At 44.0% G+C, this 27,059-nt stretch overlaps 1 protein-coding gene across 1 annotated transcript in view; it reads right to left on the bottom strand.

The window, feature by feature from the left end:
- LOC115471580 (deleted in malignant brain tumors 1 protein-like) overlaps positions 1-27,059 on the bottom strand; it is a 339,289-nt gene that overhangs the window by 90,879 nt on the left and 221,351 nt on the right. The window contains exon 12 of the mRNA XM_030205253.1: positions 23,373-23,675. Coding sequence (XP_030061113.1) covers positions 23,373-23,675 — 303 coding nt within the window. The remainder of the gene's footprint in view (positions 1-23,372; positions 23,676-27,059) is intronic.

Genomic DNA, 27,059 nt, shown 5'->3' with positions numbered 1-27,059 from the left:
AGGTATTTAAGGCGGCGGCGGCGGGAGGGCCAAAATGTGCCCCCTAACTTTGGGCTCTGGACCCCCCCCCCCCCCAACGTCGAGGTCTGGCTATGCCCCTGCCTGTGCGATCTCTTCAAAAAACTGAATGTGTTGAATCTCTCGCTGCAGGGAAAGATTCTGAAACTCACAGTGAAGGCCTCAGCCTTCAGAATAAAATGACTACTATGAAGAAGAAAATTAAATGAAGATGGTTGCACTTTATTTGACCCACAATCTTAAATCTATTTTTGAGTAGCACCAGCAGTTTTCTTTCTTTTTTTTTTTTTTTACATCTAATAATGTTTATTTGACCCAAAACTTAAATCTGTGGTAAAGTAGAAAAGCATAAGAAATTCCATTGCTACCAGAAGTATCAGTGCCAAGTGGCTATTCTGTACTTGGTATGGAAAAAGAGATGATCAGAGACTGAGCACATTTGTATATGTTGCTTATGCATAATATACCTTATGTACTCCAGAAGGAAGCACTGTTTGGTGCAATACATATTTTGACATGAGCACTAGCAGTAATTCCGGATATGTTTGTGATTGAGCCCATATTGGGAGTGGAGTGGGGTGTCTTTGTTTGTGTGCCAGCCATGTATTCTTGTTATCATCTCCTCCCAATCATGGAAGTTTTTTTGCAATTTCCTGGCTGTGGGATTTTATACATATGATTTCCTCCCGGTAGGATTTTATACATGCATAAGGAGATAAAAATAGGACAGATGGATATCAACATATCATTCCTACAGGATTTCTCTCCAAAGAATGGGTACAAACAAAAATGGTCACCCAGTCTGAGCACCTCTTTTCTTCACCTCACTCTTTCTTATACCAATGGAAAAAGGCAGTAAGCAGGCACTCTGAGATTTATTTATTTAATTTATTTATTTATCGCATTTGTACCCCACATTATCCCACCTTTTTGCAGGCTCAATGTGGCTTACAGAGTAAGGTTATGATAGAGTCAAGACATGATTTAAATACAGTTGATTATAAGCTGAGGTAGAAGAGGATTTAGATGGGTGGATGTTGGGTAGATTGTATGAGAAGTGTCTTAGGTGTGTTAGGTGCATACTGGATATTAAAAAATACTTTGATGCTAAATTTACTAGAAAATTGATAATCTTGCATTGCTCAGAATATATTAATTTATTAGGATTTAGCTTATGACGTTTCATTAATAACTCAAGGCAAGTTATATTCAGATCCCTAGTAGGTATTTATTTCCCTGTCTACAGTCTCAAGGGCTGATTTACTAAGGGCCCTGTTTACTAAGCCATGCTGTAGGCTCGCTAGCGTTTTTAGCGCATGCTAAAAATTAGCAAGTGCTAACACTGGAAACACCCATATATTCCTGTGGGTGTCTCTAGCATTAGCGCATGCTGCAAATGTTAGCACACTTTAGTAAACAGAGCCCTAAGTCTCTTCTCCCATTCTGGGGGAATGGGAACAATACTTAGGGGGGCATTTTCAAAAAACCTAAAAAAAAGACTCATCCTATAGCCATTGTCAAACAGGATAAATATTGAGGTTTTCCTTTAAAAAATGGTTCTAAGATGGATGTATTTGCACCGAAAAAAGAGCACAAAGGGCCTTTAAAAACAGAAGAGACACAGTTTGTTCATTAAAAAAATTCCTTTAATAGTGAACTTGATTAAAGAAAGACCTGACACGGGCCGTGTTTCGGTGCTACCGCACCTGCATCATGGGTCTCCAACTATGACTCTGCAGACTCAAGTCACCCTCAAAGCTCATCTGGGGACCAGTTGACTAACTGGACCAGGAACAAAGAACTCAGAACCAGAGGCTGAAAAGTGTGCCCATTCACCTGCTGGAGATAGAGAACACTTAAGATGGCTGCTCCCCCTGGCATCAGAGCTATCTTAAGATGGCTGCTTTGGCCTTTGCTACCTCTGTGAAGCAGAGTTTGGCTAGCTGTGTGATTTAGGAAAAAGCAAGCTATGTCAGCAGAAATTAAAATATGGAATGCTAACACAGCAACAGGAAGGGGCTGAAGAAAAGAAATAAAGCTCTAGAGTGTCCATGTGTAGCCCAAGAGGTTGTGATTTATGTGGTCACAAATGGTGAAACAGGACAAGGTATCTCAAAAATAATATGTAGCAGATATTGAACAGGAAAAGGGGAGGAGGAGTAACAGTAGAAGCAATAGATGTAAGACATGGTACATATGACTAGAATTAAGGTATCTTTATTTATTTATTTGTTACATTTGTATCCCACATTTTCCCACCTATTTGCAGGCTCAATGTGGCTTACATGGTACCGTAATGGCATTCGCCAGTTCCGGTATGAACAAATACAAGGTGTTATTGTGGTAGAATAAGGTTCATGTATGGCTGATGTATTTGGGAACATAGGGAGGAAGAGGGAGGTTGGGGTGTGTCCATTACAATCTTTGGTTGTGTTGTGTTGCAGGTACTCTGTTTTTTTATGTTGGGTCGGTGAGATATGCCTTCTTGAACAGGTTTGTTTTTAGTTCTTTCCGGAAGTTTATATGGTCGTATGTTGTTTTTACTATTTTTGACAGGGCATTCCATAGTTGTGCGCTTAAACAGGAAAAGCTGGATGCATACGTTGATTTGTATTTGAGTCCTTTGCTGCTTGGGTAATGAAGATTTAGATATGTTCGTGCTGATTTTGTTGTGTTTCTGGTTGGCAGGTCTATGAGGTCATTCATGTAACCTGGGGCTTCGCCGTAGATAATTTTATGAACCAGGGTAAATGTATAAATCTGTTATCTGTGGATTTTCAATGGCATTACTGGGATAGGATTGTTGAAAATCCCTCTAAACACCAACACCATGGCACTATTTGACTAGAGTGGGACAGAGTTATGGCAGCAATACACAGGCGCTAGCCACAGCTTAAGCAGTTTAAGTTAGACCCATAAAAAAAGCAATCCTAGATGAAATCACTTAGCTATATACATAGCCAGCTGGTGGCTATGTATATACATTTATTTGGCACCTCTGCCTATCCATAGACTGGTGCTTATCATGAGTGCCAGCTCTTTGGGTGCTAGGGTACTCCCAATATTAAGCAGATGTCTTCATTTTGTCCAAGAAGGGATCACTTGTGATGGGTTTAGCACCCCCAATCTTTCTGAAAAGTTGGCTTTTATGGTGTGAATTATATTGCATTTAAAAAAAATGGCAGACCTGGCTTTACAAATTGACCTATTTAGTTAATTAGGGGTGATACTTTAAAGTATATTAAAACAAACAAACAACAACAACAACAAAACCAAGCACAAGCCCTGCAGGTTTTAGGGGCAGTTCAGGTATCATTTACTGCAAGAAGGACCAAACATTCCTTCATGCTCCTCTTCCCAAGAAAGATTAGATTTTAAGTACTCTTAATAGTATATAGGTATATAATATATAATAGTATATAGGTATATAAGAAATGATTTGTTAAAATAGAAACAGGAACTTCTTCTGACTCTAAGCAGCAGCTTGCTTCAGAGTTAGCTCAAGTTCCTCTCACAGGAAGAAAGAGACTCTTTTTGCATGTACTACTTATGTAATTGGCAAGTTTGCAATTAGATGTCTATTCTCATATTTACAATAAATAAGCTTCTGTAACAAATTTATGATTGGCTAATGGTGTATCTCTTCCTTTGATCTTTAGGATTGGGCAACGCCCAAATTTGTTTATCCGGGAAACAAGCACCCTGAAGGTTTAGCCCTGCATCTTGCAGCATGTCTGATAAGCAGAACAGGTATAGGGCTGAACAAGATGCATGAACTAAAAATCACAAAATCAGAAATCTAATTTTGAAACACATAAAAGTGAAAATGCTTATAAACTGATACAGAATACATAATACATTGCAAAGCTATATACAAAAAGTGTGTAGTATAATAAATAATAAGTGAATAAAACCAATGAAAGACAAACGTGCAAAGCATAATAAATGGGTGATACTAAGGGTAGGTGTGCTTATGGTGGATAAAAAAACTTAACAAATAGATGATGCTAAGGGTAAATGTGCTTATGGCAGATGAAAATAAATAGAATCTGCATGTAACTCATGTATTCTGTATCAGCTTATATGCATTTTCATTTTTATGTGTTTCATTTGATTTCTGATTTTGTGAATTTTAGTTCATGTATATCTAGGTTTTAAATATTTTATATTAAGACCATTGACACAGGTGGATTTTCTGAAACATGGACCGTGTCAGGTCTGATCAATAAAATACTGAGTTGACGCCCCCATTTTGAAGACTCCTTGTACTTTTTTGGTTTGATGTGTTATGATGAGCAGGAGTGGTTCTTTGACAGCAACTCCTGCATTGAGAAAGTAAGGCCAATGTTACGCTGGCTTCTTCGGCCTGTGTCCCCTATACAGCAAAACAGATCAGGATAGGCTAGAGTGGGCTCTGAAGGCAAATCTACTAGTTGGGAAGTGTGCCAGGCAGACCTCTATAGTCTGTGTCCCAAAAATGACAAAAGACAGATCAGCATCAAATATTCATATACCACATTCATATCATATGTTATAAGTATGGGGAAGAAAGTTGAATTTAGTGAGTAAACTGTTGTTATTAATTCATGAACAATGAATCACATCTTTCGTTCTAAGAAATGAACAATACCCCTTCCACATAATTCTATTACTTCAAACTGTACGAATTTGACCACTCCAGTTATAATTAAGTCTACTTCTACCCTTATCTTACTCTGTATTGCTCACTAGAAGCTGTAGTCCCATCCCCTGAGACTTATCAACCTCATTGGGATTACTTTTCTCTATATGCTACTATATATTCGTCCCAGAGTTGTATTCTCTTTTCCGGAACCTTATCAGCTTCCTTGCACCTACTGTTACTCTATTTTCCACTCTGTATATATTCCTGGTGTTGGTACTCTCCTCTTTGGAACCTGTAAGCCACATTGAGCCTACTGCTATGCGGGAAAATGTGGGACACAAATGTAATAAATAAATAAATAAGTAAACCTGGTAATAATCATTCATGTGAGATGGAGAAAACAGCCTCTGTAACCCAGGTCAAAGAAACCTCTAGTTATGTGACATACGGGGTGGAGTTCTTCATCGGCTAAAAAACCCTCCAGATTATTTTCAACTTTATTTAGGATTTAGTCATGTACTTGTTATAGCAAAGCATAAAGCACTTATCTTATGCATCTGACGGGGCCCCGTTTCACAGTTTAGGCTTTATCAAGGAATGAGACATCTTGTCTTACTTAGCTTATGTTGATATTGAAATCTGTGAATTAGAACCACAATGGTAAGCCAACCTCCGATATGTCGGTAGCTGGTCTATTACTGAAAATCCATATAAAAGATATGTTATAACATTCACAAGATACATTGTAGCATTTCCTAGAATTAAATATCGCACATACTTACTGAAAAGTCTCTTAGCTTCTATCGCCGCTATTCAAGCAGTCTGCTCAAAACGGCGCCTGATTATATAAATGCTCATTAATGCACAGAAAAGATCATTGGTTGAAATGTTTTAAAAGAATATCACCCTACATTGAGTGTTTTAAAAGAATGTGGCCCACTGGATCATGGTGTTGAGACCTTTAGGTTCCAAAGATTTTAACCTAAAGATCCAACGTTGCTCTGCTTGCAGGAGATGCTTAGCTTTATTTCCTCCTCTGATATCCGATCTAATTTGTTCAATTGCAAAGCAGTGAAACTGTGAAAATTCATGTTTGGGGACATTGCAATGCGTTGTTAGGGGGGAACCCAGTTGTTTATGTTTCAGGCATGATTTATGCTCTAATAACTGAACGTGCAATTGTCTGGTGGTTTTTTCCTACATAGAACTTCTGACAAGGACACTGCAATATATAAACAACATGGTCCGACCGACAGTTGGTATGGGAATTAATCAAATATTTCTTTGAATCTACTGGGTTGGTGAATTCATCACATTCTGTAGTGATGCCACACGTGCTGCATTTGCCACACTTAAAGTGGCCTCTTGGTCCGGTAAAGTTCAATTTTAATTGCGCTGGGCTGAGTCTTTCTTTTAAATTTGTTCCTCTAGAGAACGCTATGCGTAAATTGCTTTTTGCAAATGGAGGATGGGTCTGTACAATATCCCAATTTTTTCTGATGATATTGCCCACCTCTTCACCACCCCTAGAAAATTTCAAAACAAATGTTTCAAAACTGTCATCATTCACACCAACTTGTCTGTCCATCAGTAAGTAACCTCTTTTGCTATGTTTAGCTCTAGTGTATGCTTTCCTAACGACTGCAGAAGGATATTACCCCTGTCCTGCAGATTGTGTATGAGATTTTTTGCTTGTGACTTAAAGTCAATTTTTTCCGTGCAGTTTCTTCTGTACCTCAAGAATTGAGAAAATGGAAGACTGTTTTTTAAGGTTCTCAGGTGACAAGTGCCATACTGCAAAAGTGTGTTTCTATCTGTTGTCTTTTTAAATACAGCAATCTTCCAATTGTTGCCATGTCTTTGTATATTGAGATCCAGAAAATGAATGTTATTGATGGAACTTTCATAAGTAAATTGTATTTCAATGCATCTGTTATTGAGCCATTCTATGAACTATGCTAGGCTTGAATCATCCCCTCTCCAGATCAAGAATACATCATCATTGTAGCATAACCATGTTTTTATGTTAGTTTTCTGTGGACACATTAATTGTAACCAACCTGTCTTCATAAGCAGTCATGAATAGGTTTGCCACTGATGGCGCAAATGTGGCACCCATTGCTATACCGGATGTCTGTAAATAAAACTGATCTTGGAACAAAAAGTGATTTTCTTTAAGAGCCGTGGAGGGGGATAATCGAACGGGGGTGGTGCAACTTGTATTATCAAAACAAGATTGACGTCCATCTTTTGTTTCGATAATATGGTCGGGGACGCCCAAATCATGAAATTTAGGTCGACCTTATAGATGGTCATCAACAGTTTTTGACGATAATGAAAACCGAGGACGCTCATCTCAGAAACGACCAAATCCAAGCCATTTGGTTGTGGGAGGAGCCAGCATTCGTAGTGCACTGGTCCCACTAAGAATGTAAAAAGGCCTTCCCTTACCGATCCGGAAAGGAACAGGCATGCATTAAGATTGCATGCAAATGAGCTGCTCACTGTTAGCTCATTTGCACATGATTTCCTTTCTAAGGAGGGGAAGCGACGGCAGTTGAGGATGTCCTTCCCTGTGATGGCAGTTGAGGACATCCAAAATGTGAATGTTTCTGTGAGAAAGACATCCATGCCTTTGCTATGCCTCCAATACTCTCTTTATTTATTTATTTGGATTTTGGATCACAAGTAGCAGCAGTGGGATTTGAACCAGCCACCTCTAGATTGCAAGACCAGTGCTCTAACCACCAGGCCACTCTTCCCCCCTCCCTTGAAATTTGGCCATCCTCGTGGAGGGCAGTTGAGGACGTCCAAAATGTTTGCAAGAAGGATGTCCACGCCTTCATTATGCCTCCGCTGACACACACATACCTCCCCCCCCCCCCCCCCCCCAGGGATGGCCAAATTTCAAGGGCGTGGAGTGGCCTAGTGGTTAGAGCACTGGTCTTACAATCCAGAGGTAGCCAGTTTAAATCCCACTGCTGCTACTTGTGATCCAAAATCTAAATAAAGAGGGTGTTAGAGCCATAGCAAAGGCATGGATGTCCTTCTCACAGAAACATCCTCATTTTGGACATCCTCAACTGCTGTCGCATGGACGGAGGAATAACAAAGGACATACTCTAAAAAAAAAAAAGACAAATGTTTTTGAAATTGGTTTTTTTGGGGTGGGAGGTGGTTAGTGACCACTGGGGAAGTCAGGGGAGGTCATCCCTGATTCCCTCCGGTGGTCATCTGGTCAGTTTGAGCACCTTTTTGATGCTTGGTCGTGAAAAAAAATGGACCAAGTAAAGTCGGCCAAATGCTCGTAAGGGACGCTCTTCTTTTTTCCATTATTGGGCGAGGATGCCCATCTGTTAACCACGCCCCCGTCCTGCCTTCAGTACACTGCCGACACGCCCCCTTGAACTTTGGTCATCCCCGCGACAGAAAGCAGTTGAGGACGCCCAAAATCAGCTTTCGATTATGCTGATTTGGGCGACCTTAGGAGAAGAACGCCCATCTCCTGATTTGTGTCAGAAGATGGGTTCCCTTCTCCTTCGAAAATAAGCAGGATAGTGGCTAACCACTAAAAATTCTGTGGGTACCTCCATGGCTCGTGATATTTTATCCAGCACTTTTTGTATGACCAATACGACTTCATCTTGAGGGATTGACATGTATAATGACTTACTGTCTAGAGACACCATTAATATCATTTCGTCTGCGGGAATTGCAATATCCTCTAGCATGTAGAGAAAGTGTTTGGTGTCTCTTATGTAGGAGGGGGTGATGGTGACCAGAGTCTTTAGAAAATGATCTACAAATGTAGAGAGTGGTTCTAATATCGATCCCCAGGAGGACAGGATGGATCGTCCGGGGGGCTTTTGTAATCTTTTATGTATCTTGGGCAAGCAATATAATATAGAGGTAACGGGAAAATCTTTATTAAAAAATAAATATTCTTTTTTAGTCAAAAGCCCTTCTGTAAACCCTGCTGATGTGATATCTTTAATCAAACTCTGAAGTCTTTTAGTAGGATTTTCATCAAGTAATTTATAAACCCCCTCTTCTGCCAATTGGGACTCTACTTCTTGAATGTAGTCAGTTCAGTTGAGCACAGTCACTGCGCTTCCTTTGTCTGCCTTTTTAATGACTATTTGGCCATTGATTCTTAATGATTTTATGGAGGCTTGCTCTTCTTTTGACAAGTTGTCCTTAAAATAAAATGTCTGACTGTTAGACAACACTACTCGAGAGAACATTAATTTAAAATCATGTTCCACCAACTAATGAATTGTTCATCCTCCTTGAAAATTTGAGGAGCTTTATTAATGCGCATGCCTCTGGGGATGCGTTCTGTTTTACAATATTCTATTAAGGCTCCACTATTGAGTTCCTTCTTAATGGATGACTTGAATTTCCCCAACAGTGAATCCCAAATCTTGCCTGGCGGTGCCTAACAAGGTTGTGCTAAATGTATCCGTATCTTTCAATAAATCTGCTGCTGCTTCTGCTGAAAAATGGAAGCCAGGCTTCCAGGAGGTGGCCATATTGTCCATATAACTGAAGGACCTTTCACTGAACTAGGGACTCAACTACAAAATTCTATAGAAGTATTACTTAACGTTCAAGAAATGGTTTGCATATATGTGATAATAATCATTCATGTGAGATGGAGGAAAAAGCCTCTGTAACCCCGGTCAAAGAAACCTCTAGTTATGTGACATACAGGGTGGAGTTCTCAAATTTTCAAGGAGGATGAAGAATTCATTAGTCGGTGGAACATGATTTAAATCAATGTTCTCTCGATTTAATGTTGTTAATCATTGAAAGAAGCAAAACAACATTAGAAATAGAACATTTGGATTGTAGGGGTATGTCCCTGTGTCTCCCTTGCTGGTCTTGGCCTATACAAGCCTATGACATCTTGTTAGTAGAAGATGGCTGCTGTAAACCTCTGACCTGCACATCTCTGTGTCAGAGTCAGCTTCAGTTTGTGGAACATCACTGACAGGCTTGCTGAAGCCAAGGACACTCTATGCTCCAATTATTCCCCTTCTATCTCGGAGATGATGAGAAGGGAAGCAGGCATGGCACCAGAAGTTACCATTTCCAAGGTCACTAAAAAAAACCAAGAACTCTTCTTGCGCATGCACAGGATGGTACAAGAGGATAATTGGTATCACCTGACCGAGAGGCGCTGGAAGAGCGGGAAGAGTTGGGGAGTTAGTGAGTCGGAATCCTTGGAAGAAGGTGGAGGTGGAAAGAAGACCAGTGACCTAAGAAGGTCCACCAACTGATGAACTGTGTATCTGGAAGAGTACCGTGTGATTCAGCTACCTACAAGGTGTGACCTGTGCCTTTGCTGACTGCTGCAGAGTGCCTGTTGTGGCTCTGACGAAGACTCGCTGATCTCTCAGCTTGAGTTTGGGAAGTAACCTGTGCTACTCCTGAGAGGCGTCCCCGGAGGTTGCCTGGTGAGAGACACAGCGGGGCAAAATGGAAAGATCGTCCAAGTACGAATTAGGGCGTTCTTACGAAAACGTCCAAAAATAGACCTGTATAATGGAAAAATAGTGTGGGCGTTTTTCGATAATCGATTATCCCTGTAAGAAAACAATCAAATGACGAGCGCATAAGCGTGACTAAATTGGGCGCCCTAACACGGTCGATTATTGCAGGTGCAAACGACCAAATCACGTGGTGTGTAAAATAATGTACATAGGTGTATCGCAAGTACAGTACATGTTGTTCAGGCCATCCAGGTACGGAAATATATGAGGAATGCATATATGTGTCAACTACAGACATATCATGCTGCTCCACCCATACTTTCATCATATGTGCCCATCTGAATGTGCGGATCTGCATGCACTGTACACCTACTGAACATGCAGTAAATGCATATTGTGTATATGTGAAAAGGGTCGGGTGGGGTGCGTCATACTCATCTATAGAAGCCACGTTTCACACTCCTGCAGGCATGTGCACGTCAAAGACGTCTATGCTTACGAGGGCGTCCACGTGCTGATAGGGGCCATATATGGAATGGTCATCCATATATGGAGCTGTGCGTGAAACGACGTCCCTCACGCAAGGTCGCCTATATAAGGCACTTCTTTTCCAACACGTGGAAAAATGGCACAACGAAGAGAACCCAACTTCGGACAGGAGGAGAGCCTGATGCTGGTGCGGCTGTGCGTAAGGCACCGGCTCTTCATCCAGCACCATCACCTGCCCCCCAGGCTGCAGGCCATGCGAGCCTGGTCCCGCATCCGGGAAAGGTTAGAGAGGTAAGGTTATGGCCCAACCCCCCTCCCCTCCTGTACCTACACATATAACAGCTCCGTCATCAATGTTACCAGCAGTAACTGGAGTGTCCATGCAAGGATCATGAGTAATATAGGAACATGCACAATCACTAATAATTTGTATGTTATTGAAATGACCACCATTCCCACATCCCTACAAGAATGTATTTCGTTAGGTTAGGTATGTGACATTTGCTATTAGTGTTATGTGACAATTTCGTTAGTTATGTGAAGGCCACATTTTCCAACCCCTCTTTGGAGCCTCCGAATAGTGGAAGCATGAGACCAATGAAACCTATACCATACTTTATAACATGGTCATGATAACACATATAAAGTAGTTTAACAAGCATACATTATAATGTATACAAACGGTACTGTCTGGCCTCATGGCCACCTCTCTGGCATCATCTGCATAGGAACCAACTCGGTGGCTGCTGTGGGTGCTTCACCACCCCACCCCCAATATCAAATATGTATGGAGGGAGGGGTCATCTCCACTGGGGGTTCCACCCCCCAAAATGGAAAAAAGGTGGCTCCTATGATTCACTACCAATGGAGGTGCCCCCCCCCCCCAACACTGTAGACCCTCTCTCTCTGGTATGTGAATAGCAAATGAATGTGTGCAGAGGACAAAAAGGACCAACACCCCTGACCCCTGCTCTCCAAACTTATATCTTACAGACGCTTTGGAGTCCACCAGGACCTCGAGTCCCTCCGGAGGCGGTTCCGGCGGGTGAGGCGGGAGAGGCCCGACCTCATCCGGGCGGTGCGAAGGCACCTCAGGGCTCGCCGTAAGTATTCAAAAACAGGACACCTGTACAGATTACTACATACATTTCATGAATAAAGCAAATGTGTTGTACAATATCACTTCCCATGTGCCTAATAGCCACCTAGTAATACCAATCTGTCCAAGATCAAGGATGCAGGTTGCAGGGGTTCTCCCATGAGCGTGCCTGCAACGTCGACCATCCCCCCGAGATGAATGAGATGATATGCCACACTTTACTATTCCCCTTATTGTGGTGGCTGATTACTGTGTCCTGGTACAGCTGCCTGAGGCCCTACTTGTACTGCATGTTATGGCCTAAATCACATAAAAGAATTGTGCTCAACACCCTTCCCACTGCCCCCCCCCCCCCAATAACTCCTACAACAACTGCCCATCAACCCCTCGTTGCATCTCACAATGCAAACATGCTGGTCAGCAATGAATTTGGTATGGCAACATGTCCTGCGTGGTGTGTGTCAGAGGAGGGTCCAGGGTTCTGTTTCATGTCATCTGATGCAGCTCATTCCCCATGGGCATAGGCTACGCCTTACCACACCCTGCCCCATCCCCTGCCTCACGCCACCCAGCTACTGCACTATGCAAGCCATGGTGTATGCACTGATCTCAATCACACTCCTTTTTACATACACAGGGCTCCACCAGCAGGAAGCTGAGCGGCAGGATGAGGAGGGCCACCACCTCCAGGAGGAGGAGGAGGAGGAGGAGGAGCAGGAGGAGGAGGAGGAGCAGGAGGAGCAGGAGCACATGGATGAGGAGGAGGAGGAGGAGGAGCAGCAGCCAGGCCAGGAGGCGGACCACCAGGAGGAGGAGGAGGAGGAGGAGGAGGGAGTCCTCATCATAGATGAGGAGGACAATCATGAGGACCCCTCCCCACCTGCAGCTCCGTGTGAGGCCTCTCCCTCCCCTCAGGCAGCGCCATCGCCTGGCCCACCTCCATCCCCTGGGCCAGCGTCCGTGTCCCCTGGCCCACCTCCATCCCCTGGGCCATCTTCCGTGTCCCCTGGGCCATCTTCCGTGTCCCCTGGCCCACCTCCAGCCTTTGGCCCAGCTACTGTGGTCTGCCTCCTGCAGCAGCTGGTAGATGGCCAGCAGCAGCTTATAGTTGGCCAGCACCAGCTGCTGCAGGAGGTGAGAGCCCTACGGCAGGGCAATGAGCAGCTCCAGGGCCCACTAAGGGTACTGCTGGGGCTGCTCATTGCCCTGCTACAGAGGGCCTTGCTAAGAGGGCGTGGCCGCCCTTAATTGAAATAGGGGGGGCCTGTTGGGGGTGTGGGGAGTGGGTGGGGGAGGGAATTGTTGGGGTTGTGTGTGTGGGGGGAGGGAAATGTTGGGGTTGTGTGTGTGGGGGGAGGGAAATGTTGGGGGTTCTGTGGGGGGTGGGGGAGGGAATTGTTGGGGGTTCTGTGGGGGGTGGGGGAGGGAATTGTTGGGGTTGTGTGTGTAGGGGGAGGGAAATGTTGGGGGTTCTGTGGGGGGTGGGGGAGGGAATTGTTGGGGTTGTGTGGGGAGTTGTGGGGGGGAGGAGGGCATTGTTGGGGCTTATTTTGTAGGGGTGGGGGTGGGGGGAAATAAATGTGTTGTTACAATATAACTATCAGTGTGTGTGTGTGTGTTTGTCTCCCTTGTGCATTACATATCACCAAATGGTGCTGTTGAGTTGAGAGGAAGGAGGCAGCAATATGCATAGCATTAAATGTGCTGTGTGAATGAGAAGGTGATGTATGTCTGAGAATGTTGGCCATACAGAACGCCACCTGTTCATTCCAACCTGCATGCCCATATGTGCAGGGGGGTTGGGCCAGGGAGGCTGGATGGATATTTGTGTTCATTAATAAAAATGGCCAGCCAGCATCTCTCTCTCCCTCCCACCCCTCCACCATACTGACCCACAATACAGAGTGCCATCAATAAGAGATTAATAGTGTACCACGTGTGATCTGCCAGGTACACACTTCCACATAACTCCAGGTACCACATACACAGTGTTTGCTGTCTGATGGACACATATCCTTACCCACAATCCACATTGGTGGGGGGGGGGGGGGCCCAAGAAGGACCTACAAACAGCTGGCTCCTATTTTCACATTGAATACATCAGCTATGGTATATAATGCTGAGGAGCAAAAGGGAAACAATGGGAAACCCAATAGATGGATGGTTACTTCATCACAGTTGCAATGTAATACTTGTGTTAGGGAAGGGCACAAATAAAAATGGTGCTCATTATTTGCAGGTGTGATCACACTTTCTCCAGTAGTCGATCAAGGTGTGTTACATTCAAGTATTCTGGGTTTGTGTCAAACTTTGTCCCTGAAGTGACTTGCCTTAGGTGGGATTTGAACCAGCAACCTTATGATTATAAGGCTGGTGCTCTAACCACTAGACCACAGCAGCCACCAGGCTTTAGCCACCACCAGTTACTTTGGGTTGGTACCTGTACACACACCCCTCTCCCTCACCACCACGTCATAGGCCTCAGTGGGACTACCTGTAGCCACCTCGATCATTTTGTCCAGGCTACCGATTAAAAACAATGTAATGTGCATGTTCCCTACCCTACTACCTATGGAGCAATTTAGGAAGGTGTTCCATAATGTGCTATACACATCCATTGCATTAATCATTCTCCCCTCCCCCGCCTATGGACCTTGAGAATGGGTGGCCACTTCATAAATGGGGACTGGGGTACACCACATAAACAAGGAAGATGGAAGCTACCGGGAACCAATACAGCACCTCGAACAGCTGGCCCACACCACTGAGGACCTGCCAACCCCACAGTACAGTGCACAGGAACCTGGTGAAAAGAGAGCTACCTAACATCTGACTCCAGACTACATACATACAGTGAATGCACACTCCTTGACTATGAGCACAAAGAGAAGAGGTGGCAGACAAATGAGAGCTTACCATGAACGTCTGTTTCAAGACTGTGTAGTGCGCCTTTTATCTTCTGGAACATTAGCTGCACATCTCCTTGATTGAAATGACCCTTACCGAGGGGTGCTTGATGTGGGCCGACTGTACTAAATTCTTGGCCCCCACACACTGCCTGCTACAACCAGGCAGAGAGAATGGGAGAAAGGAAGGGAGCATCAGGGGATGTGGAAGACAGGAAACGGAAGGCGTGGTGGCTGAGGGCCAACAATTATTCCTCCCCCCCTAAATACACAGGTGTACCCAAGCATACTTAGCTAAACACATACCTTCATATAAGTGAGGGTAAAACCCTGTAAATGATTATTACGAACAACGGGCAAGGTCTAAGTGCAGGAAATGGCAGGTAAAATGGCAATGAAGAAAGGGAAGGCAGGTGGAGACGCCCATACTTATCTACTCATAATCGAAACCATGTGTTCCTAATCGCTATCTGAGCTGGGCACGCTTAGGAATTATGTGTATAATTGAAAAAGAAACGCCCATATCAGAAACGCCTATTCCCCCGTCTCAATGGGCGTTCTTGGCGCCTATATAAACGCCCACTCCGTATTTTCGAAAACCCCATTGGTACAATGCCACCACGCATGCCGCCGACCCGGAAGGGTAATTTTGTCGAGGCAGAGGTGGAGCTCCTGGTCCAAGAAATTGTACAGCGCCACCGGAGTCTGTTTGCTCCCACAGGGCAGAGGCTGGCAGCAACAGTAAAGCAGCGCGAATGGGAGGCAGTACGGGACAGCCTGAATGCTGTCTTCCATGCTGGGAGAGACGTGGAGGACTGCAAGAGGAAGTGGCAGAAGCTGAGGAGGGATGTTCGCAGGAAGGCGGGGGCCAATCCCCCAGGCAATGACACTGCCAACCTTACACCCATGGAGCTGATGGTGTACTCCCTCCTACCCCAGGAGGGCATCCACGGGATTGGCTCCCTGGACACCTCGGGCCAGGCTGAGGACTCAGGTAGGTGTTTCATTATGCAGTTGGGGTATCTGTTGTGCTGCACTACACTTGTGTTGGGGTCAGGGGGAGGGAGGTGAGGAGTGGGGGGCAGGAGGAGGGAGGTAGGTGGGGGGGGGGGAGTATCTCTGGCTGTCTTTATGTATATTAACAGGCCACCTTTATGATGCTGTTGTGACCTGGTAACCCCTACTCCCTAGCTCTCTACCCTTACTCCCTATCCCTACCGTTGTCATTGGGTTTCCTCTTACCTGTCCTGTGTGCCCATATTTATTGAATTAATTGTAAGCTCTATTTGAGTAGTGGTAGTGGTCATGTGTGTTATAGGAGCAAGCAGACAGGGTGGGTGCTGTGTGTGAGCACCCCCAATATTGAGGAAAGATCATGTAGCTGTGCAGGGAGGAGGGTTGGTCACTGGGCTTAGCACCCCCAATACTACTTTCCAGTTGGCTCCTATGGGTGTGTGTAGGTTACTACTGTGGCAGAACTTTGGGGGCCGTCCTTCCCTACTACTCCTCTATTTTCCCATTACCAAACTGTGCCTAGTTCCTCCTGTGACCTCTGTGCTCTACTGAGTGTGGGCCACATGCATTCAACTGAAGGAGCCTGTAATGGGGGTCATAAAGCAGTTCTATGCAGTTTAGCAAGTCAGTAGTAACACAACACATGCTGCAATGTTGTTCAATTTAACATTTATACAACTAACAGCTTGAGCACAACGTTGAGCTGCTCATCCACCACCTCTACCCAGCTGCCTGCGGGGCTCTCTCTTTCGTACCCGTGTCAATTCCATTCCTCCTCACCATCTCTTTGCTGGGTCATCAGGTTGGGGGACATACCAATGTATATGAATGCTGAAAGACAAAAGTGGGTTATTTGCACCAACACTATTCCTCACTCTTGTGCTATACAGGTGAAGACTCGGAGGAGGCTGGCCCTAGTGGCCTGCAAGGCCAACGCCCTACACCATCCGTCCAGCCTCAACCTCCACAGCCTGCAGCACCAGCAGTCCAGCCTCCACCACCTGCACCAGCTATGCATCCTCTGCGTCCACCACCACCTGCACCAGCTGTCCAGCCTCTGCCACCACCACCACCACCTGCACCAGCTGTCCAGCCTCTGCCACCACCACCACCACCTGCACCAGCTGTCCAGCCTCTGCCACCACCACCACCACCACCACCACCACCACCTGCACCAGCAGAGGCCGCACCTCCAGCACCGGAGGACTTTGTTGAGGAGGAGGAGGGCCCAGCTCCCCGCCAGAGGCCATCCGGCCAAAGGAGGCAACTCCTGCGGCTGGCCACCGAACTACTCCGCCACAACGTGCGCTTGGAGGAGTACCGCCAGCAGAAACTGGAGCTGCAGCGCCAAGCACTGGAGGCACAGCAGCGAGCACACCAGGAACTCCTCCAGGCGCAACGTGAAGGCCACCAGGAGGTGCTCCAGCAACTGAGATGGCTGGAGCAGAGCATCCAACACCTGCGCCCTCAGGGCACCGCACCTACTCCAGCCCCCGTGCTGCTGGAGCAGCCCCTGCCATCAACATCCTCCTCCACTGACCACCAGCAACCACCAGCTAAGAGGTGGGCATTGCGATCCTCAGCCTCCGCACCCACTCCTGCAGCACCCACCAAATCTGCTCCCATTCTGGGTCCTGTGGCCAGACCACTAGAACCAAGAAGGTGGCCCGATTTCCACGGTGCAGCCGAAGCCGCAGGCTGCCGTGGGGATAGGGAGCAGGACACTGGGAGCAGCAGCTCAGAAGAGGGTGAAGAGACTTCCCATGCAGCACCAGCTGCAAAGGAAGGGCGTGGGAGGGGTAGGAGGGGACGGGGGAAGGGAAGGGGAAAATGATGGGACATGCTGTAGGGTGAGGGTTGGTGGGAGGGGGGTGGGTGTGGGAGGGGGGTGGTGGTGGTGGGGTTGAACACACACATATGAACTGAATGTCACAAATAAATGTTCACTTACTTTCACCTAAAACTTGTTTCAATGAGTCTTTGTCTTGCTCTTACGCCAAGCTGGTAGGCATTGAGCTCTGCTCTGTGGGCTGGGGGTGGAGGGGGCTCCTCTTCCAGCTCATCTGGGGCCTCTTCTGGTGGTGGCTGTGGCTCCTCTGGGAGAGGCTGTCCTCTGCGCTGGGCCAAATTGTGTAACATGCAGCACGCCACAAAGATCTTGGCCACCTTTTCTGGACTGTAGAGCAGCTCTCCTCCAGACCGGTCCAGACAGCGGAAGCGGTTTTTCAATAAACCAAAGGTGCGCTCAATGATCCCCCGGGTGCTGCAATGTTTCCTGTTGTAGGTTTCTTCTGGCCCTGGTTGTGGGTGGATCAGGGGGGTCATAAGCCATGTCCTCTGCGGGTAGCCTCAGTCACCTTTGCAGAAAAGCAGAATGAGATACAGTAGATGAGTGTGTATCGCTTGGAGCAGGTACAGGGGGGGCGGGGGGATTTGGATAGTGGGTTGTGGTGGAGGAAGCCAGGGCGGAGGGTTGCCCAGTGGAGGAGGTGTAGTATGGGTGGTACATGCATGTTGCACTTACCTAGTAGCCATCCACCAATGAACTCCCCTCGCTCGAACCTGCGGAAGATGCCCGAGTGCTGTAGGATGTAGGCATCGTGGCTGGAGCCGGGGTACCTGGCACACACGTCTAATATCTCCCCCTGGGCATCACATACAACTTGCATGTTCATAGAATGAAATGCCTTCCTATTTCTGTAGGTGGCTTCGTGTGCCCGGGGGGGTCTGAGGGCTACGTGTGTGCAGTCTATCACACCGATGACCGAGGGGAATCTAGCAACAGCATAGAAGGCGGCCATGTTGTTGTGCAGGGCCTGGGGGGTGGTGGGGAAAGTGATGTAGTGTGAGGTGTGAGTTATGAAGGCATCCAGGAACTGGGTGAGACAGTGTGAAATAGAAGCCTGGGTGAGGCCTGTGTTAGCAGCTAATACGGATTGAAAACTGCCAGTGGCCAGGACAGAGAGAGCGGAAGTGATTTTGAGGTGGGCAGGGATGGGGTTATTCCTACGTGTCTGGGGCTGAAGGAGGGGTGTCAGCTGCTTGCACAGCTGACGAATAGTGGCCCTATCAAACCTGAACCTTGTTAGACACTGCTGGTCAGTGAGTTGTAGGAAGGTGGTGCGGGGCCTAAACACTCGGGGCCGTGAATACCTCCTGCGGTGGGTGGCCTCTTCGTGTAGCATGCATGCCACAAGTGCATTAAGTGCATCCATATCCCCACCACCAGTGCAAGTATTAGGACTAGTAGTCAAACAAACAGCAACACACACAGATCTTTCACTTCCAGCCACCACGCCCTCTGGCCACTCACTCGCCAAACAGTACAGGAACACAGAGACAAACGGAGGTCAGGGAATAGAGTACACACGTGGGAAGAGTGAATGGGGAGGGATAGGGGGAGGGGAAGGGGGCGATGGAGCAAAGGAGTAGGAGTAAGGAACGGTCAAAGGGTAAGACACAAAAAGAGGCAGGGCACACAGACGACGGTCACAGGTACTCAACACGCTCGGCTTTCTCTCTGCAACCACCACTTCCGCTCTTCCACCAACAATATCGCCACTCTCCAACTACACACAATCGCTAATGGGTCTAAAGACGATTTCCCCCTTGCTCTGGTCGCTTTTATTTCGGGTCCATCATATTACGCCCATCTTCCCGCTCAACCAGAGCCCTTTCGCTATTCGTTATACGTTGTACCCGTCCACGTCGTATCACCGCCCCTAACACGCCCCCGACACGCCTCTTATTTGGACGTTTTTACGTCCACGTACGAGCGACACGGGCGCACTGAAACATTGCTTTCAATTATATGGATTTACTCGTTTTTGTGAGATTAACGTCCATCTCCCGATTTAGGTCGGAACTTGGGCGTTTGTCTCGTTTGATTATAAGCAGGACAGTGATCTATCTCCTATTAGTCTGGGTTAGCGAGTGGTGATTACCTGAGCATAAGGCTGGTGTTAGTCATAACCTTGGTCGGGAAAGAAGCTGCTAATTACCATTCTACCTCGTAACATAGTTATTGCATTCTAATCAGTTGTGCAAGTTTACCTAGCAACCAGTAAGAAATGTGTGTGGTGTGAGAATATAGTTGTAAGAATTACTGCCAGTATTTTTGTTCAGCCAAAGCTTTGCCAAATTTCTATTTTGTATATCTTTTTTTATATTATCCATAATAAAGCTAATATATATATCAGCCTGATTTCTCAGCTCTCTCTCTCTGACCGAAATAGTGGCATGTAGGGCCATAGCCAAGGTTTTCCCCCTTCCCCTAGACAGAGAACAGAATATTTTGCTTGCGGATAGTTCTGTTGGGAAACCTTGTTTCAGGTAATTTATTATCTGGGAAATCCGCCTGCAGGATACACAGCTTAAAGAACTAAAGGACAAACTATCACTAAACGAGTTTGAGAAGGAACATGAAAGATTCAAGGAGTTGCTCACTAACTTTCGTGAGGACATCCAATAGGCAAAAATGAGAAAATTTGAATGAGATGTAAGAGATTATCAAAACAACACTATTTACCCTTGGATGTATAAGGCAGGAAAAGAGACCAGAGAACGAGACCAAGGTTCTGATTCCACATCATCAAGCAGTGGATCTTCAGATGGCAGTAAAAAAGATGATTTTTTTAGGGGACAGATGGACCAGAAGAGGAAGAGGGCGAAGAGGAGGACCTTCAAACACACAGAGAGGCAATCAGAATTGTCCTGTGACGCAGACGCAAAGAGGAAGGAATCAGTGGTGATTAATTTGTGCAGGTATGAATTAACTCCCTCAGATCAAGCCCTTTTGGCAAAAGGTTTATCCTATACTCCAGCTGAAAGTTTTGACGCTTTTCAGTTCAACATTGATCTGGAGAGGTTCATTAGAAGATTGCAGTTGAAGATCTTCTTTGATGAGAACAAGATGGGATATTATAGGTCTAGAGTACATTTGAAATCTATATGGGTTACCCCATTCCTTTAGACCCCATAGTTAGAATTTTCAAAGAAGTAGTCACACGAGAAGTGTTGTCTAACAGTCAGACGTTTTATTTTAAGGACAACTTGTCAAAATAAGAGCAAGTCTCCATAAAATCATTAAGAATCAATGACAAAATAGTCATTAAAAAGGCAGACAAAGGAGGCGCAGTGACTGTACTCAACTGAACTGACTACATTCAAGAAGCAGAGTCCCAATTGGCAGAAGAGGGGGTTTATAAATTACTTGATGAAAATCCCACTAAAATACTTCATAGTTTGATTAAAGATATCACATCAGCAGGGTTTAAAGAAGGGTTTTTGACCAAAAAAAGAATATTTATTTTTGAATAAAGATTTTTCCGTTACCCCTGTATTATATTGCTTGCCCAAGATACATAAAAGATTACAAAATCCCCCCGGACGATCCATCCTGTCCTCCCGGGGATCGTTATTAGAACCACTCTCTACATTTGTAGATCATTTTCTAAAGCCTCTGGTCACCATCACCCCCTCCTACATAAGAGACACCAAACACTTTCTCTACATGCTGGAAGATATTGCAATTCCTGCAGATGAAATGATTTTATTGGTGACTCTAGACATTAAGGCATTATACATGTCAATCCCTCAAGATGAAGTCTTATTGGTCATACAAAAAATTCTGGATAAAATACCATGAGCCATGGAAGTACCCTCAGAATTTTTAGTGAAGTTAGTCACTATGGCTCTTCAAGAAAACCACTTTTTGTTCCAAGATCAGTTTTATTTACAGACATCCGGTATAGCAATGGGTGCCACATTTGCGCCATCAGTGGCAAACCTATTCATGACTGCTTATGAAGACAGGTTGGTTACAATTAATGTGTCCACAGAAAACTAACATAAAAACATGGTTATGCTACAATGATGATGTATTCTTGATCTGGAGAAGGGATGATTCAAGCCTAGCATAGTTCATAGAATGGCTCAATAACAGATGCATTGAAATACAATTTACTTATGAAAGTTCCATCAATAACATTCATTTTCTGGATCTCAATATACAAAGACATGGCGACAATTGGAAGATGACTATATTTAAAAAGACAACAAATAGAAAGAAACACACTTTTGTAGTATGACACTTGTCACCCGAGAACCTTAAAAAACAGTCTTCCATATTCTCAATTCTTGAGGTACAGAAGAAACTGCATGGAAAAAATTGACTTTAAGTCACAAGCAAAAACTCTCATACACAATCTAGAGGACAGGGGTGATATCCTTCTGCAGTCGTTAGGAAAGCATACACTAGAGCTAAACACAATGAAAGAGATTACTTACTGATGGACAGACAAGTTGGTGTGAATGCTGACACTTTTGAAACATTTGTTTTGAAATTTTCTCGGGGTGGTGAAGAGGTGGACAATATCATCAGAAAAAATTGGGATACTGTACAGACCCATCCTCCATTTGCAAAAAGCAACTTACACATAGCGTTCTCTAGAGGAACAAATTTAAAAGAAAGACTCAGCCCAGCGCAATTAAAATTGAACTTTACCGGACCAAGAGGCCACTTTAAGTGTGGCAAATGCAGCACGTGTGGCATCACTACAGAATGTGATGAATTCACCAACCCAGTAGATTCAAAGAAATATTTGATTAACTCCCATACCAACTGTCGGTCGGACCATGTTGTTTATATATTGCAGTGTCCTTGTCAGAAGTTCTATGTAGGAAAAAACCACCAGACATTTGCACGTTCAGTTATTAGAGCATAAATCATGCCTGAAACATAAACAACTGGGTTCCCCCCTAACAACGCATTGCAATGTCCCCAAACATGAATTTTCACAGTTTCACTGCTTTGCAATTGAACAAATTAGATCGGATATCAGAGGAGGAAATAAAGCTAAGCATCTCCTGCAAGCAGAGCAACGTTGGATCTTTAGGTTAAAATCTTTGGAACCTAAAGGTCTCAACACCATGATCCAGTGGGCCACATTCTTTTAAAACACTCAATGTAGGGTGATATTCTTTTAAAACATTTCAACCAATGATCTTTTCTGTGCATTAATGAGCATTTATAAAATCAGGCGCCATTTTGAGCAGACTGCTTGAATAGCGGCGATAGAAGCTAAGAGACTTTTCAGTAAGTGTGTTCAATGTTTAATTCTAGGAAATGCTACAATGTATCTTGTGAATGTTATAACATATCTTTTATATGGATTTTCAGTAATAGACCAGCTACCGGCATATCGGAGGTTGGCTCACCATTATGGTTCTAATTCACAGATTTCAACATCAGCACAATCTGGAGGGGTTTTTTAGCCGATGAAGAACTCCACCCTGTATGTCACATAACTAGAGGTTTCTTTGACCGGGGTTACAGAGGCTTTTTCCTCCATCTCACATGAATGATTATTACCACATATATGCAAACCACTTCTTGAACATTAAGTAATACTTCTATAGAATTTTGTGGTTGAGACCTTAGTTCAGTGTTAGTTATTAAACCAACAATCCCACAATATTACTCATAAATTGATGGCCTATGCAGTTCTTTATCTGCTTTCATCTATTATAGCACTATATTCTGGCTCTGAGGCTCTCCATGTGTTCAAAGTTACATAGAGTGTCTATGGCAGATGTAGGATCTGAACTCTGGTTAACCAGTTCTTAGCTTACTGCTCAAACCACAAGCCTACACCTCCATGACAACTAACAAGAGTGAAGTCCTGACCACAATACAAGATATAAAGTATATCTCAGCAATGACTTACCAATAGCAATGAATATCGCTTTGCTCTCTTTTGACTTGAAGACTTGTCCCAAGGACTCTAATTCATACACACAGGTATATCTGCCTTCATCAGAAGTGTCCAAATAATTCATAGCATACACTGCATTGTTTTCTGAACTTGATAGAGCCTTCACCACAATTGGAGTTGTTCTCTGTGCTTTATAGAAGTAGACTGAAGTATTCACATAAAGATGAGGGATTGTACAGTTTAGCTGGATGTTCACTCCTCTCTCAAATGCTAAGAGTTCAGGCGAATGGGTAAGTGTAGGGTTTGCTAAGTGACCTGTCAAGAAAGAAAGCTCTTATACTGAAGCAAGAGAGGTAGATTACAAATCTGTAATGAATGTGCTACTTCTGAGATTCAAAAGTAGCCATCTTCTGAGTTAAAGGCATCAGCTCTTGATCTTTGATCTACAATTTAGGTTTCATATATGTAGCAGGTGTTAAGAACATAAATACATAAGCATTGCCATACTGGGACAGACCGAAAGTCCATCAAGCCCATCATTTTTAGCACTGGTCAATCCAGATCACAAGTACCTGGCAAGATCCCAAAAGAGTAAAACATTTTATGTTGCTTATCACAGGTATAAGCAGTGGTTTCCCAAATCCATCTAAATAATAGTTAATGGACTTTTTTTTTTTAGGAACTTGTGCAAACCTTTTTTTAAACCCTGCTAACCTAACTCCTATTATTTTCTAACTCCTCTTACTCTCTTATATCCTACACTGTCAATTAAAGTGTTCTATTATGTATTGTGTTGACTTTGTAAGTAGTATGCTATGCCATACTTTGTATTGTTATTTGACTATTTTTACCTCTATAATTGTCTATTGCTTATGTTTGATTTATTCTTACTGTACACCTCCTTTAGTGAATTCCTTTATAAAGGCGGAAAATAAATCCTAATTTAAAAAACAACAACTGTTTTTACCACACTCTCTGGCAATGAATTCCAGAGTTTAATTATATGCGGAGTGGAAACATTTTCTCTAATTTGTTTTAAACTTCCCCAAACTACTGAAGACTCATTTCTTCAACAAGACATATCACTAAGATCATCACATGTGAAATCCCCCACTTGCACCCAGAATTATCTTAAAATGTTTTCTTGTTATTTCACTATTATGCTTTATCATTATCATGTAACCCCAAATCCTTCTGTAATACCAATTGCCTATTCTCTTCTCATTTCCACTACTCATGATGTATTGTAAGCCACATTGAGCCTGCAAAGAGGTGGGAAAATGTGGGATACAAATGCAACAAATAAATAAATACTTAGTAGCATCTTTGTGTTCCCCCTAGTCCTTGTATCTTTGGAAACAGTAAACAAGTGGTTTAGGTCTACCCGTTCCACTCCACTCAGTATTTTATAGACCTCTATTATATCTCCCCTCAGCTGTGTTCTCTAAACTGAACAGCCCTAGCCACTTTAGCCTTTCCTCATAGGAAAGTTGTCCCATCCCCTTTATCATTTTCGTTACTCTTCTCTGTACCTTTTCTAATTCTGCTATATCTGTTTAAGATGGGGGTGACCAAAATTGCACATAATATTTATGGTGCTGTTGCACCATGGAGCAATACAAAGGCATTATAATATTCTCATTTTTGTTTCCATCCCTTTCCTAATAATTCCTAACATTCTATTTGCTTTCTCAGCCGCTGCTGCACACTGAGCAGAAGTTTTCAAGGTATCAATGCCAACACCTAAATCCTCCCTGGACAGTTACCCCTAATGTTGAACCTTGTTTCATGTAGCTATACTTGAGTTCCTCTTCCCTACATGCATCACATTAAATGTCATCTGCCATTTGGATGCCCAGGCTCCCAGTCTCATAAGGTCCTCTTTTTCACAGTCCTCTTGTGATTTAACAACTTTGAATAACTGTGCCATCAGCAAGTTTAATCACCTCATTCGTTATTCCCATTTCCTGATCATTTATAAATACGTTAAAAAGCAGTGGTCCCAGCACAGGCCCCTGGGAAACCCCATTATTTACCCTTCTCCATTGATATTCACCATTCAATCCTATTCTCTGTTTTCTATCTTTTAACCAGTTCTTAATCCACAACAGGATACTGCATCCTATCCTATCACTTTCTGATTTTCTCAGGAGTCATTCCTGAGATGCTTTGTCAAATGCCTTCTGAAAATCCAGATAATATATCAACCACAGACATCAGGATCTGTCTGCTACACTGTTGATGACCTCATCCCACAATGCATGCTCATGAAGAATGTTTACCAAAACTTATGAATTTTAAGAATGCAGTGACCGCACATTGGGTCCCTGCAACAGTGAAAGATAACGTCACAACAGGCAGTCTGTTGCAAGCACACTTGAAATAGGGAAGGGATAGGAGGTTAGTGTGGTTGTAGGGTCCTGCTATTTGCAGAGAACATCTGTTACAGGTATGAAACTTGATTTTCTTCATGGTAAGCTAGGATCCACAACTACACTCTCGATGACTTACTAATTAAGAGTTGCAAATTATTAACGTCATATACCTATTATAAATATTCAACCTGTAAAGACTGGAGGAGGAGACAAATTGAAATCCAAAAATAAATATTTTTTTAGCTGATAAACAGCAGCTTCAATCAAATTTAAATATGAACTGTAAAATCTCCTAAAATGAAAGAACCAAACTTACATCCTAAAGATAAAGGTTTGTTTAAACAATAATGCCTAGTAAAGGTATGAACTGATGACTACATTGCTGCTTAATACGTGTGCTGTAATGATGCATTTTGAAGCTGAGCTTTGGTTGTAGCAGTTCCTCACAAATTATGAGTTGTTACATGACCCTCTGTAGTTACCTCTGCCTTCTGATAACAAAAATCTATGCAATTAAAGATCCAAGATGACAAAGTTCTTTTACTAACAGAACTATGTTTTCTTTTTGTATCAAAGGAAATGAAAAGCTCTGATGGTCTTTACATATCCATAGTTTCTTGTAAAGCCCTTCTACGTAAGAAGTTGACATTGGTAATCATTATCATGTGGTGACGAGTTAAAAACTGGCATCACTATAGGTTCATTAATGTTAAACTCAGAAATGACCTTAGGAAGATACTATGGATGAATATGTTAAATTACTTTATCATAGAGAAACTGAGTATCGGAGAGTTATGAACCAAAGCCTGAATCTTATTTATTCTATGTCATGCTCATCAACTGTTTTCCATGGTCTCCAGCAGCATTCCATGCCAAAAGAGTCTCATTTACTTCCTAGAAACTCTGCACTTCCTTTATAGCCCTGCAAGAGGGGGCTGACTGATGTCATCACCAGTGATGATGACCACTAGTCTAGTGGTATATAAGGAAGTTCCTAACTCTCAACCAGTGCCTTTGCAATTAGTCACTTAGCCTGGTCTACAGTGAGTTGCAGCCTTGTTCCAGTCCATGCCTTCAGTCTTTTTCCTGCCCTGTTGCTGTTTGTGGTTTTAACCTGGTTCCAGCTACTCCCTGGCCTTGACTCTATCAGGCCAGCCCGAAAGGGCTCTATTAAAAGCCACTCTTTGCCCTAACTTGGGGCATCTCCAAGGGATCTTTAAGAGTCATTCTCTGGTCTGGTCTTTCTTAGACAGGGCATGACTCGCCTGCCGGGACCCACCTAGCCTTCAGGTTGGGTAGGTAGCGTAAATATGATTGAGGCCCA

Source organism: Microcaecilia unicolor, chromosome 6 (genome assembly GCF_901765095.1).
Source record: "Microcaecilia unicolor chromosome 6, aMicUni1.1, whole genome shotgun sequence".
Lineage (NCBI taxonomy): Eukaryota > Metazoa > Chordata > Amphibia > Gymnophiona > Siphonopidae > Microcaecilia > Microcaecilia unicolor.
This window is presented reverse-complemented; position numbering and strand designations above follow the sequence as displayed.